This window comes from Lupinus angustifolius, chromosome LG04 (assembly GCF_001865875.1).
Source record: "Lupinus angustifolius cultivar Tanjil chromosome LG04, LupAngTanjil_v1.0, whole genome shotgun sequence".
NCBI lineage: Eukaryota > Viridiplantae > Streptophyta > Magnoliopsida > Fabales > Fabaceae > Lupinus > Lupinus angustifolius.
The window spans coordinates 6,429,253-6,452,176 of record NC_032012.1 but is presented as its reverse complement, the minus strand read 5'-3'; the positions used below and the strand labels follow the sequence as shown (position 1 = coordinate 6,452,176).

Here is a 22,924-nt window from a genome sequence, read left to right as displayed (position 1 = left end):
TATATATATATATATATATAATAGTAATTATTATTATATTATAGTAACGTATCATCATTACCTGAATCTAATGAAGCCACTATTTTATTATATTTGTATATTAGAAAATATTAAATGTATGACAATATTAAGTCTACCCACATTTTGTTTTAATTGCACGATCAATATCCTTGGTTGAAAATGTATTACGAGAAGATTTCAATGGTTGCATTTTTAGATATCATGTGTATGTTAAAGTTATTCACTCTGATATATACAGAGAGGCAAAAAAAACATTAAAAATATATTTCAGTTAAAAGTTAAATAATTAAATATTTTTTTCACTAATCGTAAATGATAACATATAGAGTCATACATTTTTTAGGATAAAAGATCACATCAATAAAGTAACATTTTAGTTTTGGATTTATTTCCTCAGCAATTGTCTTTTATGAAAAATATCTACAAATGATTACTGTGATTATGATATTTTACTAGTAATTACATTTATGAGTCTATTTTAGTGGTTTTATTTAAAGTTCTAAAAATCTACTCAAAGTAATTTTGAGTTTTGAGGTTAAATGTAACTCATTATTTTATATGGAGTTACATTTAAATATTCTCACATATGGAACTTGAATTTAATTATATTATAGTTTTCTTGCATATTGAGTTTGGCCCTTTTATACTTTTAAAGTAAATTAGACTGATACCCCTTGAGTTTTAGTGAAATTACACAAACAATTTCTCATTTTTCTACACCTACACAAATCTCCCCTAGTTTTTATACTTTCGTTACACTGTCCACCACTTCATAAGAAATAAATGTAATATTTTAAACAAAAAATGTGATAAATGCAATTAAGTTAAACAAAACATGATATATTGTGTAGACAAGTCCAAATAATATACAAATCAATGTATCTTTATTATTTTTGGTTACATAATGCATCAACATTTCTAAAGAAATATTGTTTAAATTGCTCTTATAATATAGTGTAACGAACCAAAAATAAGAAAGAAATATTGACTCATATATTATTTGGAATTGTCTCCATAATATATCATATTTTGTGTAACTTAATTGCATTTATCACATTTTTTGTTTAAAAGATTATACTTATTTCTTATGCAGGGGTGATCAGTGTAGTGAAAGTATAAAAATTAGAAGATGTTTATATAGGTGTAAAAAAGTGATGGGTAATTTATATAATTTTACTAAAACTTAGGGAGTGTCAGTGTAATTTACTAATACTTTTATAATATTTTCAATAATAAAGGTTTGAGTTTACAGTAGGTAAGAGGATGTCTTATACAAGGGTGCATGGAGACTTGTTCATAAGGGTATTTTATTCTTATACTAAATAATTAGATTTTAATAAATAATATAAATATATTACCTATTGTTTTTAAAAAAATATTTATATAGCAATATTTGATTGACCTGAAACATGTAATATTACATGTCTCCACACAAATATTATGCATTTTTCTCCTACATTATTTCTCTCTCTTACTTTTAATGTTTTAATTATATATCCTAGGTTGTTTTTATACATATTTTAGAATCATTAAACTTCATGGAATACAAAATAAGTATATTTTTTTGTTCATCATTCTTTATCATTTTTCCTTTTTTTGTTCCATAATTTTTTTTTGTTTATTTTAAATGCAAATTTACTTTGTCAGTGTTGCTTCTTTTATAGACATTGAAGCTTTCTGGAATGGGGATAAAAGTGTTTATTTTGGTTGTTTTTCATCCTTCTTTCTAATTTTACATCTTTTAATTCTATGCAAGGCTATTGTTGTTAGATTTGCTTCTTTTAGAGAGTCCTTGAGGCTTATTGGCATGTAGAAGAAATATATTCTAAATGTTTTTGCTTAATATTATCATGAGTTTTTTTCATACTTTTTTAATTCAGTAGTGTCTTCGTTATAGTTGCTTCTTTTAAAAAATCCTTGAAGATTTTAGAAGCGGAATAACAAAAAAAATTGCCTCATCATTCTTTCTTCTTTTCCCACTTATAATTGTATGTAAAGTTCTTTTGTTAGAATTGTTCCTTTTCGAGGATAATTGAAACTTCTTAGTATTGTCTCATCCTTATGATTATATATAAAGATATCATTTTTAGTTGAATATTATCAGTTTTTTTGTTTGTGCCATTTTTCTTCTTCTTATTGATTTTTCTTCTTGTCCCAAACTTGTTTAAAAGCATTGTGTGGCACATCCACCCTCATTTTTATTTATTAGCATCATACGTAAAATAAGTTTTAAAAAAAATTACAAATTAGCTTTTTGATATTAAAAATTATCTAAAGCATTGCATCTACTAAAATTTATATTAGAGTTTTGTAAGATTTTTTTATTTTTTAAAAAACACAGAGATAAAACCTTGATAATTGTCATATTATCAATGGAGAAATTTTAAAATGATTTAAGATTTAGTGAATACTAATTACCAGTGTTTTGATAATCGGACCGGACCGCCCAACCAGTTTTATCACTGATCGGACTTGAAAATATCTCTGGTTTGCAGTCTTAACCGAGTGAGGGGTTGGACCACTTTGAACCAGAAATTTTTTGGTCCAATCATGTTAAACTTTGTTGAACTGCACTAACCCGATAAACGGTTCACTTAAAATTAAAAAAAAACACTACTTTAATGTTTTGTTTTACTCTGATCCAAAAGAAGATGGAAATATATTATTTCAATATAATTATATATAATTATTAATTATATAAAATTTTGTATTTATATATAAATATATATTTATAGATAAAATTGATAAATTATATATGAAATTATCTGGTCTGACCAGACGATTTAACTGATTAAACTTAATACAAGACTTCTTTTGGTTTGATGTCCGGCTTGAGTTTCACAACATTACTAATTACCATATCAATTTTATTTATCAATATCAACAATACATAATTAATAGGAAAAACACTACATAATTAATGACAATTAAAGAAGAATTTTTTTTGAAAACCAACAAATGTTCCAATTTTATACATCACTACTGGTAAATGTTAACCAACATAGATAAATAATTTATTGATATGATATTATTATTTAGTTATATTTTAGTGATAAGTTATTAAAATATATGAAAATAGGAATGAATTGAATATAAAAAGTAAAGTAATTTATCTTCCATGTATTAGCATTCATTTCTCCTACACTTAGTAAATTGATCTTCACATTAATTTTATCTTTAAATATTTAATACATATTTTTTTATGCAATATAATAAAAGAACATGAGAGAAATTACAATATTGTGTATTAGTATCTCCAGAACATGATTTTTTTGTTCTGTTGCACCGGAGGCAATCATGTCCGAATCAGGAACATCCACAGGTATGTGAGGCTAACTCTCCCATTGAATATTTTTCCATCCACGAGACTTAAACCTGATACCTTGCTTAAAGGAAATCAAACATGTATCATTTGAACCAATGCTCATTGGTTTTCATAACATGATTTGAGAGAATAAATTTCTATTCTTAACCCTCGATGTATATTTGTAATATGGAAATCCTATAATTCAAAAGGCATCTATAACACTTAATGAGACCTCCAAGACTTTTCCTCTTGGGATTTCTTAGGCTACTCCCATCAATATTAATCTTAACTATTGCAGGAGAAAGTGAAACCCACGTAAAATACTTTGAATTAAACCCTAATCAAAGCTTGGTCATTATTGGCTCAATCTCTTGATACCATGCATCATCAGCCCAGTAATGTTGTCATTCATGAACATTCAGAGGAAAGAATCAGTAGCTCGAGATACAGGCAGATAAAACCAAACAACAGTAGCTCTGGCGAAATCTCAAAGGCAATGACACACATCTTTCACACTACTTGTGCAATAATTGCAATTTGTAGTAGGAGATATACCTCCATTAAATCACATGGCATTACAAGCTTCATTTATCAAAACTCAAAAGTGCTCGTCAAACACATTTTGTTTTTGTCTTCAATTTCACACAAAAACTCATTAAATCAATACCAAGTAAATTGCATGTATCTTAATAACATGCCAGAAAACATGTTGAATGATGAAAATGAAAAGGATAGAGAACAAAACCTGAAGAGAATCAAATTACGAGAAACATTTAAAACATTTTATTCTTAGGTATTGATTATTGTGGAAAATATAAAAGTAATAGATTTATCATAAAGTTACCAATGTTAAAAAATAAATAATCAAGAAACTAACTGAAACTTGTATAGAACAATTGTACATATACATCATATATATATATATATAAGTGAATATTTTTTAGATATGGTTGATTTTCTACATTTGCTATTATTTTTTCCCTTTTATAAGTATTTATGCTTTTATTTTACTGACATTATATCACGAATTTTTTTGGAAAAGATCGAATGATGCAAAAAGGTGAATAAGCATAATTGTAATAAGTTAGCATTAATTCTCTAAATTCCTCTCCTAATTCCTTTTTCATGGGAAGACACTTATGGGAATATCTTTCTTTGGACTGGATGTATATTTTTTGGGTTGTTGCCCGTTTAGGAAATAAATAAAAGTATTATTGGAACTAGTCATTTTGAACTTGGAATAATTCTAAACCCTTCAAAAAAATTCTCCTAAAAATCTTTTGTTATTGTATTCAATTTTATTAAACTCCACTTATCAATAATTCAGTTAGAATACATAGTCGATAAGTCACGAGTTGGATCACTAAGTAAACGGTTAGATCAACTGACTCGATTTATATTAAAAACTCCAAAAACATTATAATACTCGTTAATATTATTTAATAACTTTATCCTCCAAATTTAAAAACATTAACAATAGATAAATATATTCAGTTTTATTAAACTCGACTGATAAATAGTTCAGTTGGAATACATAGTCGATAAGTCATGGGTTGGATCACTAAGTAAACAGTTAAATCAACTGACTCGATTTATATTAAAAATTCAAAAAAAATCATAATACTCGTTAATATTATTTAATAACTTTATCCCGAAATTTAAAAACATTAACATAGATAATTAAACAACCATCAAAGAATGCTTCACCACCATAAGATGCAATGATGTTTCGACCGAACAGTCCAACCACAACCTGATGCACTTAATGCCTCCATTTCACCTAAAAAGTTAGATGATATTTTTAGCGGTTTTGGGCCGCTTAAAATCCGGTTGAACCATATTAAACTAGGATAACCCGGAATAACATGGTTACTGTTAGGTATCAGTGGCCTAGGAACACCTAGAAGGGGGTTGAATAGGTGTAGCAGTTATCAATCGCCGCTTCTTTTACCAAAACCCAATTCTAGAAACAACCCAGTTAATCGATTAACACCTAGTCTTAATCAATTAACACATGAACAGAACAGAATAATCAGAGATAAAACAGATAGTGTTAAGCACTATTAATAAGCATATGATAGTGAACAATTATGCAAAATAATAGCTATTAAATCAAATTGAAATATCAAGAAAAGTAAAGAAGATTTAAGGAGAGAGCAGCGTGCAAAGATGAATTTTTATCCTTGTTCGTTTGCGGTCCACTACATAGGACGCTTCTGATCTTGGGAGATTTTCTTCTTCACAATATTGAATATACGTATGATCACACACCAATTCAATTTACACAAAAACATAGGACGTTCTTTCTTCAAATCTAGAACACATAAACCCTTGGTTTGACTCTATCTATCGCCTGAGAAAACCTTTCTCGCGAAACAGCCCCAGCCAAGATTTTTGTTCTCAAATCAAGACCTCCTAGTCTCGGTGAAGAATCTCAATCTTTGTGGTGGTACGACAACAAGAGATCAATCCAAAATACACAAAAACAGATTAAAACAACAAGGTATTATAAGCACAATAATGCTTGAAATATTACAAGTAAAAGACCTTAAGACTAATCCACTCACAAATCACTCAAGCCATCAAGAACACGTGAGTTAATCAAAAATAGAAATCAATTATATCTCTCTAACAATCTTTACAAATAATGCATGAGCATGTGAGCAAGATAAAGATGAGCATAAGAATGTGAAAAACAATATGCAAATCAAGAATCAATCAAGCTTGGTAACTCTCTTCCTCACACATGCAACTCTCTTGCAAAAACAGAATACAAAATGAAATATGCTCTCTAAAATCAATCTTATACAACGGAATGCAATGTTGCAGTTTTCTAGAAATTGCCTCTATTTATACTACACAGGTTTTATAGTTGGATTCGTTGTAAGCAGTTAAGCGGTTAAAATAGAAATCAATTATAACACAAAAGAGACATGTTAATCGATTAAGGCAACTCGTTAATCGATTAACCAGTGCAACAAAATTGAAACAGAAAACAGTTGTAACAGAAACACTGATTTAACAGAAAAACAGTTGAGTTAATCGATTAAGTCATCACGTTAATCGATCTAGCATATTAAAATACATGATTCAAAAGGTAAACTTCGCATATGTTATGCACAACTTCTATACATGTTTTAGCAATTATATTATGCCTAATATGCACATATAACATGTATGATTAATGCATGAACATACATTTAACTAGATGATATGTCTCATGGAAATGATATGACAATTATGATGGCTTGAGAGACTTGCACCGAGGTTCACCTCACCTATACTCACTTGCTACGGCACACATCCCAGACTACTTAGAATAATGACTCTATTTATATCCTAATCTAGATATGACCAAATGAGTTTTAGGTATGTTGATTGTTAAGCCATCTTCAAGCTTTAATAGAACCTTGTCTTCGTCAAAACATAGGTAAAGCATTGTTAGTGTTATCCTTGACACTTTGCACTTTTAGTTACTAGACTGAATGGTCCATATATATTAAAAACAAAGAGATATTGAAATGTGGGAACACATAAGGCAAAGACACATGCCAGAAATCAAGAAATATAAACCCTAAGAGGTGAGAAAAACACATACCGATATTGGAGAAGAAAGCTACCACATTTTATACATTTTACATATTTAACACATGTTGTAATGTTGAATTGTTTTACAACATGTGTTTATTAGTTTGTTAGCTAGTTAGTTAGGTAAGTTTGTTACATATTCATGTACTATAAATAAGGTTTCTCAGGCCTTGATCAAAAATGAGAAATCATCATAATATTACTTTTGTAATATTTTTGCAATATGGTATCAGAACCTTCATCTTGAGGGCTTTGATTATCGCTGCACATTCTTTCTCTCAATCGTTTTCTCTTCTTCAAGAAGCAGCAAGAGTATTTCCTCTTGCAATATTTAATAAAGATCCTTACTTTTCCTCTTCATCCTCCGCAAAGAAGATTATCAACTTGTGTTATTGGAAGAACAAAAAAATTTGTCTGGAAATCAAGCACGTGTTCTTAACAGGCTCATCGAGGCAAAGAGTAGGCTTCAGTTCCAAAGAAGAAAACAGAAGAGTTGGAGAAATATTCTGATGATGTTAAATGAGTATGTAAGGTTCTAAATTCAATGCACCTTGTAGGAGAGGAAGAAAATCAAAACTCTCTCCAACTCCAATATCTCCAACAACAACAACAACAAGATCAACAAAAACAACAAGATCAACAACAACAATATCAACAAGATCAACAACTTTTAGGATCAAGTTTTTGATCCATTACATTGTCATGATATCAAATCGAATTATCAAGCTGGAGTCAACTGACAGTTACCCTTCAGCTTGAGGGGGCTATTGGAAAATAAAACTACCACATTTTACATATTCTACATATTTAACACATGTTGAATTGTTTTACAACATGTATTTATTAGTTTGTTAGCTAGTTAGTTAGGTAAGTTTGTTACCTATTCATGTACTATAAATAAAGCTTCTCATGCCTTGATCAAAAATGAGAAATCATCATAATATTCATTTTACATTTTTGCAATATTTCTGCAATAATCACTTCCAAGCTCCTAACCATCGTCCAAAGCTCCTAGTTATCGTCCCAAGTGCCTCATCGTCGTTCAAACATATTGACATTCACATAAAATGGAGTAAGGAAGAATGTAATGGAGGTGGTTGGTCGGGGGAAAGGATGACCTAGTTCTCTAAGTTCTTTAACTATTAGGATTGGACCAACCTTTTTACTATTCTCTTTAACTCACCTATATGGCCCAAACTTCTTACTGTTCTTCTTTTTTCTTCTGAAAATGAATTAAACAAAATATATATTTAAAGGTTCATATCAATATATCTAATATCATAATTTAAAATATATATGTAATACTATTAAGGTTCAACAATAAAGAAGAATGTGAATAGTTTTTGAAATTTGCAATAGTCTATGAAAAATTGTTTGTATTTAGGTTAATATTGGCAAATTGTTATAATTTCATTTATGGTATTGATGTCTATGTTATTTGATTATTTTACTTAGTTATATAATATTATGACGTCGTCTAATCTGATCTAACCAGTTAAACTAGTTATAACTTATATGAGACTTCTTCTAGGTTGATGTTCGATTCGAGTTTCATACATTAACAAGATGTCATAAATAAGTTAAAAATATCACCAAACTAGATAGATGTTATGTTTTAATTGAAAACACACAATAAATTTAAAATTTAACTAAACATCATTTTGGTAAAACATAATCTAACAAATAATAAATATAAGTACAAATAAGTTAAAAATAATTGATCTTTTTTTATTTCACAAAGTCGGTTTGGTTGTTTTTAAAATATTGTTTTTTATTTACTCCATTCATCCCATGGTTATTAGGACCGGACCGGACGGTCCGACCGGTCTGACCGTCGACCGCTTGTTTTTGCGATCCTGTACTAGCCACTGAACCGGAATCCTTCTCAGACTGTTTGTAGCCGGCTTTAATCCGGTTGGTTAGACCGGTCGGTCCAACTATTTAAAAAAAACTAAAATAGAAACCATAAAAACCATAAAACTTGGAAAAGGTAACAAACAGATCCAAGAAGAAATAGAGAGACTCAGGAAAGAGGAAATAGAGAGAAATGAGAAAATCTAGTCACCATCGTCCTTCGCCGTTCGCATCGCCATCTACTTCGTCGTTTACATCGCCGCCTACTTCGTTGTCTGCATCATCATCCTTCTTTGTTTGTTGTTGCCTTTCAATGTTTGTGTATTGTGGACTTATGGTGGTATGAAAAGATTTCTTTGTTTGTGTTATTGTTTAATAATATACCTTTCACTATTTTTCCTTGTCTTTTAATTAAATATTGAACTCACCCACTTACTCTCTCTTTCTTCCCTAATCACATTGACTATCTTATCAACATATACACGTGGTAGCTGCAAAGTGTGTCTACAACTCACATTGTGTATTTAGTATTTAAAGTTATTATTAATGTTAACTTCTAAAAAATTATGATTCAATATTAGTTCTTGTTTTTAATCTCAGTATAATTTTGGTAAAAAAGTTTTAATGTTAAATTTTATGATTTGAGATATTGTTTGTGAATTATTATTAAACTTTTTTCTTAAGAAGATGTAGATAATTACACTTTAACTGTATTTCTAACCGCTAATGTCAATTTTGGATCTAATAAAGACAATAATACTTGGATGAATTAGAATGTTTAATATGAGATAATTGTGTTTTGATTTATAATTTTAATTATGTAATTAAACTTGTTTGATGTACTTTTATTTTGATTTATATATGTATACATTACACAAAGCATGACATCGATAAATATGTTATTAACTTATTATAAAACTTCCGTGCCTGTCAACCCGCTTTCCTATTATTTGTAACGTCGTGTAGTCTGTATATTATATTTACCCAATATAGTATTTTGTATTAAATAAGGGTATTTTGCAGTTGTGTTTTTAACTATTGATGTAATTGTTAATTTTTTATAAATTGAACGTTCAAATAGTTTAGTGACTCACATTTATTTTTATAGGTAAAGTGTATGACTTTATAATAATGTTTGTCATGAAATGTTTCAACATATTTAAATTCGTTCGCTTTCCTATTGTTTGTAATATGTAATGTATATGCTATAAATGTCAAATATAGTAATTTGGGTTAAATATTGTAATTTATAGTTGAACATAGCCTAGTGCTACATGTTTAATAGCTATACTTGATTGAAGATTAAATTATTTGTATTAAATATATGATATTATTAAATTATCTGGTTTGACCAAACAATCTAACTAGTTATACCGATTAGAATCTATACAGATCCTCTTCCGGGTTGATGTCTGACTCGCGTTTCATAATATAGGATTTCATCCAACGTCTATTCATTGGTTTTCATAACAATAATAATCAAAGGATTTAATATGTACAGTGTAAGAGTTTTAATTTATGTGCACTGTCAGCAATCATCAACCGTGATCAAATAGGCACTCGTGTTTCTTTGGGATACGATCTTCCACTGCCCTTAATATATAAGGGAGAGAAAGTACTCGGTTTTTCGGTCTCTCTTCTCTCTTTGTTTGTCTGTGCTGCGAAGAAACAAATGGCGTCACATGACAACAAGAAATCTTCAAAACCCTCGAGCAGCAGAGTTCGCACCCTCTCGGATCTCAACCGTCCCTCCGCCGATTCCGACAGCGACTCCGATGCCCCTCAGGAGTATTACACCGGCGGCGAGAAGAGGTACTCCAATTCGTTTTCAAAATTCTAACTTTCAGAATCGTTTTGATGTTTTATTGATCCAATTGAAATGGGTAGTCGCTGGTTCTTCAATTCATTCATTCATTAATATTTTAGGGTTTTGAACTGCTTATACATTAGGCAACTATTTGATTAGGGTTAACTGTAATTTGCTATGATTGTAATATTTATTTATTGGTAGCCTTGTTTTTATGGCTGTTTTACTACCTTGTACCAAGTAAATATCATGTATGTTGGTTGATCATCGTGGAGTTAAATCCGTATCTTTAGCAATTTGGACGAGTCTTGGTTCACAACTTCATGATATCTCTTTATATGCAAAAAATTGTTTTTTTACCTTACCAGTTATTGCTGCTGCGATTATGAGAGTTAATTTGTTCATAAATGAATTGGATTATTGGAACATATGTTTGGATTTCTTTAAAATTCTAGTATGATTTATGTATATATATGAGAGTAGGACAATTGACACTGCATTTTGCCTATCTACACTAATTTGCCTATCCACACTGATCATCAACTAAACTCAAATCTTCAAAATCAAAAATCAAATCATGGTTGGATAGAACAGAGTGTAAATAGGCAAATTAGAGTGCCAATAGTCTCACCCATATTTGGATCAGAGTTACAATTAGCGCTGGTCTGCTTCATTTTGTCTTGTCTTGTTTTCGTGTCATTATTCTTCTGTTTTGATGTGTGGCATTGATGACGTCTCAAACCCCTGTTTATTTTGTATACATCATGGGCTCCCCCATTCGATAGGCGGGAACTAACTCCTTTCGAGTCATAGAGATCTCTCTGAAAATGTTTATGAAACCTAGCTATCTACTAACTGTGTTGGGCCTTGTTGGTTCCATAGCCCTATTTTTCTTATTGCATCATGGAGCTTTAGGTTCACTTACAAATACAGAAAATAGTGTCCATTCTTTATTGCATAATGCCTTGGTATTACAGAAAATCCTGCTCAATTAGAGAGTATCGGATTTTAGGTTATTCTTTTTAAAAGAATGCTTATATCAAGTGCTTCTAGTTTTTTGTTCTCAGAATCAATTTTTTGGTGAAAGCATTTGAAAACATAGCTTAAGGCATTAAAACTGGTAAAATCACTCTTTTGAGCAGCACTTTTTATATAACTTTTAATTTCAAGCTGTTTTGCTTAACTTAGGTTGCTTTTTTAGATGTAGTTGTTGGACTTTTTAAAACCCATTCATATCATGCCCAATTTTTAAAGAATAATAGAACAAACCTAAAAAGCAATGTGTTATTTATCTCCTGGTTTTCTTCATGCTTCTCTATTGTGGGATCCTTTTGATGTCCAGAACTGTGAAGCTTTATTTTAGCACTTCAAAGCATTGTTCATGTGATAGTTTAAAGCTATTTTGTGTTCTCAAATTTGAACTTATCGGGCTATGTAGCTTGATTTGGACTTTGTTTATGTAATTAGGAATGACTATTCATCTATATTTTTTAACGAAATTCATATGTAGTATGTAAAATATTCAATTATATACTTTACTTTTATAGAAGTCCTAGCTCTTTTTAGTGAAAGTCACTTATGACTACCTTTATAAATTTCTAAATTTTGTATATCAGAAGTTGGCTTTAAAAGTTATGTACTCTTGTTGACTATGTAAGATTGGTATTTCTGTAGTCATGCTTGTTGAGCTTTTAAATTTAGTGTACACATACAGTTTAGTGACGTAGCTAATTTATTAAGACTTACATATAAGCAAGTCTACTTACAGTTGGTTTTAGATTTGGTACTTTTTTATTGATCATTATTAATTGCATTTTATCTCCAGTGGAATGCTTGTCCAAGATCCCACAAAGGGAAGTGGTGTGGATGCAATTTTCAATCAAGCAAGGCAACTTGGAGCTGTAGAAAGGTCTCTCGATCAACTACAGGAACCTCCAAGGTCAACTAGCTTTACTGGAACTGGCAGGTTACTCTCGGGGGAAACTGTACAATCTGCTCCTCAGCAACCAGAAGCTGTTGTTCACAACATCGTTTTCTGGAGTAATGGTTTCACTGTAAATGATGGACCATTGAGGAGTTTGGATGATCCTGAAAATGCCTCGTTTTTAGAGGTAACTTCATTTAAAGTTTAGATTCCAAAAATGAATTGAAGGGTAAAAAATATTGGAAGTGATGAGGTTGCATATAACTTGACAAGAGAAGTCCTCAGCAATAGAAGATTGAAATATTCTGATCATTACCCAGGGAATAACGGAATATCTCAAAAAATTGCTTATAACTTTATTTACTGTAATCTGTTATTTAAAGTGTCTATAACCTCCAGCATATTTTGTTATATAAATTTTCTGTAAGGTTTCATAATCACAACACTGATAACAGGACAATGTAAGAGTGGCCCAGATAAATATTTATATTTTGGCTACCATTACTTTCTTGGTTACGTCAGTTTTTTTGTGTAATGATATTTGCTATGTTTGAATACAGAGCATAAAAAAATCGGAGTGTCCGAAAGAACTTGAGCCTGCCGATAGGAGGTCATCCGTTAATGTTAATCTCATAAGAAGGAATGAGAAGTATCCTGTAAGTTTTCTGTTTGAGTTCTTCGGCTTATCTCTATACAATTGACTATCAAACCAGGATAAAATTAGTTGGTTTTGTTTATTAGTTTTGGAGCTTATGAAGTTTTGTATTTTGATTATGAATGATTCTTATTACTTTTGTCTAGAATCACTCATGTCTGGTGTATAAATTGGAAGGATATGTATTTTGTCACACTTGCAGGAACCTGCAAAGCAGCAACCTGTTTCATTTCAAGGAGTAGGAAGAACACTTGGAAGCAGTTCTACTTCAGTGGCACCTGAGCCAATTCCTGTCTCAACACCGCTCAACAGTGCCCCAACCCCTTCTGCTGGTCTCGTAGTTGATCAATCATTGCCATCAACCTCAATACAAATTAGGTTAGCCGATGGAACCCGCTTGATATCACATTTCAATCTTAACCACACTGTCAGCGACATCCGTGGCTTTGTTGACGCATCAAGATCAGGGGCTCCACGTAATTATCAACTTCAGATCATGAGTTTCCCACCAAAGGTTTTAACAGATCATACTCAGACTATAGAGCAAGCAGGGCTAGCAAATTCGGTTGTCATCCAGAAATTCTAGCAAAACTGCACAAACACTTCTGCTTAGTTTTCATTACTAGCTAAATGCTTTATTAAAGTAAACCAGGTTTGTTTATGTTTTTGGATTACAGGAGTAAACCAGTTTTATTTAGGGCCTTTCGTTTACAAAAACTTCAAATTTTATATGAACCTTTTTTTATGCTTATAGTATGTTGAACCCTTTACTAGAGATACAACACAAATATGGAGATAATCTCTTGGATATGTATCTAGTAATTATCAACCATAAGTTAGCTGAATTAGTATATTAGTATTTAGTAACTATCCAATCAATCAACTTTTGGTCACTTGTATATGTTAAAGTTTCCTCGCCACTCACAATTACCAATCTGGACTATATTCCGATCGTTTCTTTTAGTACACACATTTTTATTTCATTTTCCACCACCTTCGTTTTATCATTTTTCAATATGTGCTATAGGACACATGTTATAAATATTATTTATTTATATATGGTTTGTTTAATACTTTTGGATGTGATGGTTTTAGATTTTTCTTAAGAGTTTACTCACTAAAGTATTCTTAGAGCATACATTAAAAAACTTCTTTATTTTAATTTGACTCCGGCGCTCGCTTTTTTTTTTTTTTTGTGAAGCAGTGTCAAATCAAACTACTCAATAAGCATTAGCTCTCCCTGAAAAGGAGGTGATCCAGCCGCATCTTCTAGTACGATTACTTTGTTACGACTTCACTCCAGTCACTAGCCTTGCCTTCGGCATCCCCCTCCTCGGGCATGGCTAGCTCCCATAGTGTATCAAAAGTGTGTATATTAAACTTCAAAGTTGATCATGTTCCACTAGTGATGGCAAATGAAAAAAAAATGGTGTTAAAAGAAACCACTCTATATTACATGCTTGGTAACCCGCTTCAATCTTGGTCCATTTGTGGTAGAGGCACAAATATGAACTAATGCTATATATCTCACTCATGCACGGAATGAGTCCCATCCATTCCTATGGGCATAACAAGACATAACATGGGCTAGAAGACAAGATGGGAAAACAAACACCGACAAGCATGTTGTAAACTTGTAGCCATAGACAACAAATGATGTTCCATATAACTATTAGCTCACTAACAATTACGAGCCCCTCTAAGATTGGTTAACAAAATCACCAACAGCTTCTTTCCCTCCAACTAGACACAAATTAGCATTTCAATTGGAACAAACAAAGCTTAGTGTCTTGGAACAATATCTAATAGGTTATAACCATTAACCACCACTATCTTATCTTGTATGGCACCTAAAAATATCTTGAAGAAAAAAGTTCCAAAAGACACAATGCTAGTGCCATTCCATTTGATGGAAAAAGCTAAAAAAATATATGTTAATGAGAGTAGCAAGATTTGCTTTTTGTTGGAAAATTGTGAGCCAATGACAAGTGAAGAACCATCAATTATATGTTGGACCAACTTTTCAACTTGTAAGGTTCCATCTAGTTTGCTAAGTGAAATTAAATTAACTTAAGAAGATATATATAGCTCATAGAAATAGGGGGAGGGTATTAAGTATTAACATGTGGGGCTTCACCCTGTGTCATGTGTGGCATACAGATAATATGCCACTCCAAAGAGAAGCTTGGACCCACCACTCCTTGATGATTATTTATTCTCTTTTATCAACAGGTGTCATGTATGTGAAATTATGTTAAGTTAATAGAAAATAGGATAGCTCCTATTGATGGAGAAGCCTATTGTTTTTGCACATATAATATATAAGTTGTGAAACCCTCAATGCTGATATTTTTGTTCAATATAATAAAAAAAATATAGGGTGAGAGATGTATCAAAAAAAAATAGAGATGGGTTTTATCAGGGGTAAAATGTTATATTTGTTTTCTTAAATAACCACCAAATAAATCTCTGATAGTTTAAAATGGCCAGTTTGTAGTATAAAGTTTAATCCTTGAAAAAATGTTATTGGCCACCAATTAAATCCTTAGAATAACTAACAGAATAATCCCTTTGAACTTTCAAAACTTATTTGACAATTATTTTATTTTGATAATTAACTAACTTTATATCTCTTACATTTTTAGCATTTGAAAATTAAACCATCAAATGAAAGTGCACACGTACAAGAACAAGAGTGTTTTTGGGTACAAGGGTCTCCAGAGAAAAATATCTAAAATGTGAAATTAGAGAGTGGGTTATAACGACTATTAGCAAAAACCCTAACAAATAAGGTTACAAAGCCTAAACCCTAATGATTTCTACAAGCATGACCAATGGCAAATTTGGGAAAGTAATATTAATCTACTAATCCACCAAATTAAGCTTCCTACTATTTCTTTAAAAAAGTGATTACATTGAGTTAACACCACCCTTAAAAGCTGTTTGCCTCCTAAAAGCCTCTTATGACAATGTTAGTAGCTACCTAGCCATATATTTTGGCTTTTCTTAAGTACATTGTAGTAATCATTGATTTATTTACCCGAAAAGAATCCTTCTGCAAAGGGCTCTTGTTTTTTTCATAGTCAGGGGCAACTCACCTTAACTATTCAAAAGAATTTAAATACTTATAAGTTTGATTTATATGTTTCATTAATGTGTATAATTAATTACACTCACTACTTCATCATTTAAAACATTGCATTCACTTTTTTTGGTATCTTCAATTATTTACTCTTCAATCAATTTCATGTGACTTTTAAATGGATGATATTGCTAACAAGTATCTATTTTTATAAAATAAAGTAAATTACATCGACACTCCCTGAGTTTCAGTGAAATTACACAAATTACTCCTCACTTTTCTATACCTACACAAATTTCCCCTAGTTTTTATACTTTCGTTATACTGACCACCCCTGCATGAGAAATAAGTGTAATCTTTTAAATAAAAATTGTGATAAATGCAATTAAGTTAAACAAAACATGGTATATTGTGGAGACAAATCCAAATAATATATGAATCGATACCTCTTTATTATTTTTGGTTCGTTACGATATAGCATAAAAGTATATCTCTTTATATGCAAAAAATTGTTTTTTTACCTTACCAGTTATTGCTGCTGCGATTATGAGAGTTAATTTGTTCATAAATGAATTGGATTATTGGAACATATGTTTGGATTTCTTTAAAATTCTAGTATGATTTATGTATATATATGAGAGTAGGACAATTGACACTGCATTTTGCCTATCTACACTAATTTGCCTATCCACACTGATCATCAACTAAACTCAAATCTTCAAAATCAAAAATCAAATCATGGTTGGATAGAACAGAGTGTAAATAGGCAAATTAGAGTGCCAATAGTCTCACCCATATTTGGATCAGAGTTACAATTAGCGCTGGTCTGCTTCATTTTGTCTTGTCTTGTTTTCGTGTCATTATTCTTCTGTTTTGATGTGTGGCATTGATGACGTCTCAAACCCCTGTTTATTTTGTATACATCATGGGCTCCCCCATTCGATAGGCGGGAACTAACTCCTTTCGAGTCATAGAGATCTCTCTGAAAATGTTTATGAAACCTAGCTATCTACTAACTGTGTTGGGCCTTGTTGGTTCCATAGCCCTATTTTTCTTATTGCATCATGGAGCTTTAGGTTCACTTACAAATACAGAAAATAGTGTCCATTCTTTATTGCATAATGCCTTGGTATTACAGAAAATCCTGCTCAATTAGAGAGTATCGGATTTTAGGTTATTCTTTTTAAAAGAATGCTTATATCAAGTGCTTCTAGTTTTTTGTTCTCAGAATCAATTTTTTGGTGAAAGCATTTGAAAACATAGCTTAAGGCATTAAAACTGGTAAAATCACTCTTTTGAGCAGCACTTTTTATATAACTTTTAATTTCAAGCTGTTTTGCTTAACTTAGGTTGCTTTTTTAGATGTAGTTGTTGGACTTTTTAAAACCCATTCATATCATGCCCAATTTTTAAAGAATAATAGAACAAACCTAAAAAGCAATGTGTTATTTATCTCCTGGTTTTCTTCATGCTTCTCTATTGTGGGATCCTTTTGATGTCCAGAACTGTGAAGCTTTATTTTAGCACTTCAAAGCATTGTTCATGTGATAGTTTAAAGCTATTTTGTGTTCTCAAATTTGAACTTATCGGGCTATGTAGCTTGATTTGGACTTTGTTTATGTAATTAGGAATGACTATTCATCTATATTTTTTAACGAAATTCATATGTAGTATGTAAAATATTCAATTATATACTTTACTTTTATAGAAGTCCTAGCTCTTTTTAGTGAAAGTCACTTATGACTACCTTTATAAATTTCTAAATTTTGTATATCAGAAGTTGGCTTTAAAAGTTATGTACTCTTGTTGACTATGTAAGATTGGTATTTCTGTAGTCATGCTTGTTGAGCTTTTAAATTTAGTGTACACATACAGTTTAGTGACGTAGCTAATTTATTAAGACTTACATATAAGCAAGTCTACTTACAGTTGGTTTTAGATTTGGTACTTTTTTATTGATCATTATTAATTGCATTTTATCTCCAGTGGAATGCTTGTCCAAGATCCCACAAAGGGAAGTGGTGTGGATGCAATTTTCAATCAAGCAAGGCAACTTGGAGCTGTAGAAAGGTCTCTCGATCAACTACAGGAACCTCCAAGGTCAACTAGCTTTACTGGAACTGGCAGGTTACTCTCGGGGGAAACTGTACAATCTGCTCCTCAGCAACCAGAAGCTGTTGTTCACAACATCGTTTTCTGGAGTAATGGTTTCACTGTAAATGATGGACCATTGAGGAGTTTGGATGATCCTGAAAATGCCTCGTTTTTAGAGGTAACTTCATTTAAAGTTTAGATTCCAAAAATGAATTGAAGGGTAAAAAATATTGGAAGTGATGAGGTTGCATATAACTTGACAAGAGAAGTCCTCAGCAATAGAAGATTGAAATATTCTGATCATTACCCAGGGAATAACGGAATATCTCAAAAAATTGCTTATAACTTTATTTACTGTAATCTGTTATTTAAAGTGTCTATAACCTCCAGCATATTTTGTTATATAAATTTTCTGTAAGGTTTCATAATCACAACACTGATAACAGGACAATGTAAGAGTGGCCCAGATAAATATTTATATTTTGGCTACCATTACTTTCTTGGTTACGTCAGTTTTTTTGTGTAATGATATTTGCTATGTTTGAATACAGAGCATAAAAAAATCGGAGTGTCCGAAAGAACTTGAGCCTGCCGATAGGAGGTCATCCGTTAATGTTAATCTCATAAGAAGGAATGAGAAGTATCCTGTAAGTTTTCTGTTTGAGTTCTTCGGCTTATCTCTATACAATTGACTATCAAACCAGGATAAAATTAGTTGGTTTTGTTTATTAGTTTTGGAGCTTATGAAGTTTTGTATTTTGATTATGAATGATTCTTATTACTTTTGTCTAGAATCACTCATGTCTGGTGTATAAATTGGAAGGATATGTATTTTGTCACACTTGCAGGAACCTGCAAAGCAGCAACCTGTTTCATTTCAAGGAGTAGGAAGAACACTTGGAAGCAGTTCTACTTCAGTGGCACCTGAGCCAATTCCTGTCTCAACACCGCTCAACAGTGCCCCAACCCCTTCTGCTGGTCTCGTAGTTGATCAATCATTGCCATCAACCTCAATACAAATTAGGTTAGCCGATGGAACCCGCTTGATATCACATTTCAATCTTAACCACACTGTCAGCGACATCCGTGGCTTTGTTGACGCATCAAGATCAGGGGCTCCACGTAATTATCAACTTCAGATCATGAGTTTCCCACCAAAGGTTTTAACAGATCATACTCAGACTATAGAGCAAGCAGGGCTAGCAAATTCGGTTGTCATCCAGAAATTCTAGCAAAACTGCACAAACACTTCTGCTTAGTTTTCATTACTAGCTAAATGCTTTATTAAAGTAAACCAGGTTTGTTTATGTTTTTGGATTACAGGAGTAAACCAGTTTTATTTAGGGCCTTTCGTTTACAAAAACTTCAAATTTTATATGAACCTTTTTTTATGCTTATAGTATGTTGAACCCTTTACTAGAGATACAACACAAATATGGAGATAATCTCTTGGATATGTATCTAGTAATTATCAACCATAAGTTAGCTGAATTAGTATATTAGTATTTAGTAACTATCCAATCAATCAACTTTTGGTCACTTGTATATGTTAAAGTTTCCTCGCCACTCACAATTACCAATCTGGACTATATTCCGATCGTTTCTTTTAGTACACACATTTTTATTTCATTTTCCACCACCTTCGTTTTATCATTTTTCAATATGTGCTATAGGACACATGTTATAAATATTATTTATTTATATATGGTTTGTTTAATACTTTTGGATGTGATGGTTTTAGATTTTTCTTAAGAGTTTACTCACTAAAGTATTCTTAGAGCATACATTAAAAAACTTCTTTATTTTAATTTGACTCCGGCGCTCGCTTTTTTTTTTTTTTTGTGAAGCAGTGTCAAATCAAACTACTCAATAAGCATTAGCTCTCCCTGAAAAGGAGGTGATCCAGCCGCATCTTCTAGTACGATTACTTTGTTACGACTTCACTCCAGTCACTAGCCTTGCCTTCGGCATCCCCCTCCTCGGGCATGGCTAGCTCCCATAGTGTATCAAAAGTGTGTATATTAAACTTCAAAGTTGATCATGTTCCACTAGTGATGGCAAATGAAAAAAAAATGGTGTTAAAAGAAACCACTCTATATTACATGCTTGGTAACCCGCTTCAATCTTGGTCCATTTGTGGTAGAGGCACAAATATGAACTAATGCTATATATCTCACTCATGCACGGAATGAGTCCCATCCATTCCTATGGGCATAACAAGACATAACATGGGCTAGAAGACAAGATGGGAAAACAAACACCGACAAGCATGTTGTAAACTTGTAGCCATAGACAACAAATGATGTTCCATATAACTATTAGCTCACTAACAATTACGAGCCCCTCTAAGATTGGTTAACAAAATCACCAACAGCTTCTTTCCCTCCAACTAGACACAAATTAGCATTTCAATTGGAACAAACAAAGCTTAGTGTCTTGGAACAATATCTAATAGGTTATAACCATTAACCACCACTATCTTATCTTGTATGGCACCTAAAAATATCTTGAAGAAAAAAGTTCCAAAAGACACAATGCTAGTGCCATTCCATTTGATGGAAAAAGCTAAAAAAATATATGTTAATGAGAGTAGCAAGATTTGCTTTTTGTTGGAAAATTGTGAGCCAATGACAAGTGAAGAACCATCAATTATATGTTGGACCAACTTTTCAACTTGTAAGGTTCCATCTAGTTTGCTAAGTGAAATTAAATTAACTTAAGAAGATATATATAGCTCATAGAAATAGGGGGAGGGTATTAAGTATTAACATGTGGGGCTTCACCCTGTGTCATGTGTGGCATACAGATAATATGCCACTCCAAAGAGAAGCTTGGACCCACCACTCCTTGATGATTATTTATTCTCTTTTATCAACAGGTGTCATGTATGTGAAATTATGTTAAGTTAATAGAAAATAGGATAGCTCCTATTGATGGAGAAGCCTATTGTTTTTGCACATATAATATATAAGTTGTGAAACCCTCAATGCTGATATTTTTGTTCAATATAATAAAAAAAATATAGGGTGAGAGATGTATCAAAAAAAAATAGAGATGGGTTTTATCAGGGGTAAAATGTTATATTTGTTTTCTTAAATAACCACCAAATAAATCTCTGATAGTTTAAAATGGCCAGTTTGTAGTATAAAGTTTAATCCTTGAAAAAATGTTATTGGCCACCAATTAAATCCTTAGAATAACTAACAGAATAATCCCTTTGAACTTTCAAAACTTATTTGACAATTATTTTATTTTGATAATTAACTAACTTTATATCTCTTACATTTTTAGCATTTGAAAATTAAACCATCAAATGAAAGTGCACACGTACAAGAACAAGAGTGTTTTTGGGTACAAGGGTCTCCAGAGAAAAATATCTAAAATGTGAAATTAGAGAGTGGGTTATAACGACTATTAGCAAAAACCCTAACAAATAAGGTTACAAAGCCTAAACCCTAATGATTTCTACAAGCATGACCAATGGCAAATTTGGGAAAGTAATATTAATCTACTAATCCACCAAATTAAGCTTCCTACTATTTCTTTAAAAAAGTGATTACATTGAGTTAACACCACCCTTAAAAGCTGTTTGCCTCCTAAAAGCCTCTTATGACAATGTTAGTAGCTACCTAGCCATATATTTTGGCTTTTCTTAAGTACATTGTAGTAATCATTGATTTATTTACCCGAAAAGAATCCTTCTGCAAAGGGCTCTTGTTTTTTTCATAGTCAGGGGCAACTCACCTTAACTATTCAAAAGAATTTAAATACTTATAAGTTTGATTTATATGTTTCATTAATGTGTATAATTAATTACACTCACTACTTCATCATTTAAAACATTGCATTCACTTTTTTTGGTATCTTCAATTATTTACTCTTCAATCAATTTCATGTGACTTTTAAATGGATGATATTGCTAACAAGTATCTATTTTTATAAAATAAAGTAAATTACATCGACACTCCCTGAGTTTCAGTGAAATTACACAAATTACTCCTCACTTTTCTATACCTACACAAATTTCCCCTAGTTTTTATACTTTCGTTATACTGACCACCCCTGCATGAGAAATAAGTGTAATCTTTTAAATAAAAATTGTGATAAATGCAATTAAGTTAAACAAAACATGGTATATTGTGGAGACAAATCCAAATAATATATGAATCGATACCTCTTTATTATTTTTGGTTCGTTACGATATAGCATAAAAGTGATTTAAACAATATCCCTTTAGAATTGTTGATGCATTTTGTAACAAAAAATAATAAAGATACATTGATTTTGATATTGTTTGGATTTTTCCTCACAATTTACTATGTTTTGTTTAACTTAATTGTATTTATCACATTTTTTATTTAAAAGATTACACTTATTTCTCATGCAGGGGTGGTCAATATAACGAAAGTATAAAAACTATGGAGGTTTGTGTAGATGTAAAAAAGTGAGGAGTGGTTTATGTAATTTTACTAAAAGTCAAGGGGTATCAGTGTAATTAACTCTATAAAATATTAAGGACAATTTAGATAATGAGAATTATTTTCTAGATGATATTAATAAATGATGTTAACTAGCCTTCTTTATTAGTGTGT

At 31.3% G+C, this 22,924-nt stretch overlaps 2 protein-coding genes across 2 annotated transcripts; both read left to right on the top strand.

Moving 5' to 3' along the window:
• Positions 10,376–13,907, top strand: LOC109345348 (plant UBX domain-containing protein 4-like). Its single transcript, XM_019584299.1, has 4 exons — positions 10,376–10,582; positions 12,403–12,688; positions 13,062–13,157; positions 13,359–13,907. Exons 1-4 carry the CDS (start codon positions 10,443–10,445, stop codon positions 13,740–13,742), a joined length of 906 nt encoding a protein of 301 aa, XP_019439844.1. The 5' UTR covers positions 10,376–10,442; the 3' UTR covers positions 13,743–13,907.
• On the top strand, positions 18,197–19,729 carry LOC109345347 (plant UBX domain-containing protein 4-like). The gene is made up of 3 exons (XM_019584298.1): positions 18,197–18,510; positions 18,884–18,979; positions 19,181–19,729. The coding sequence occupies exons 1-3, from the start codon at positions 18,229–18,231 to the stop codon at positions 19,562–19,564; spliced, it is 762 nt and encodes a 253-aa protein (XP_019439843.1). The 5' UTR covers positions 18,197–18,228; the 3' UTR covers positions 19,565–19,729.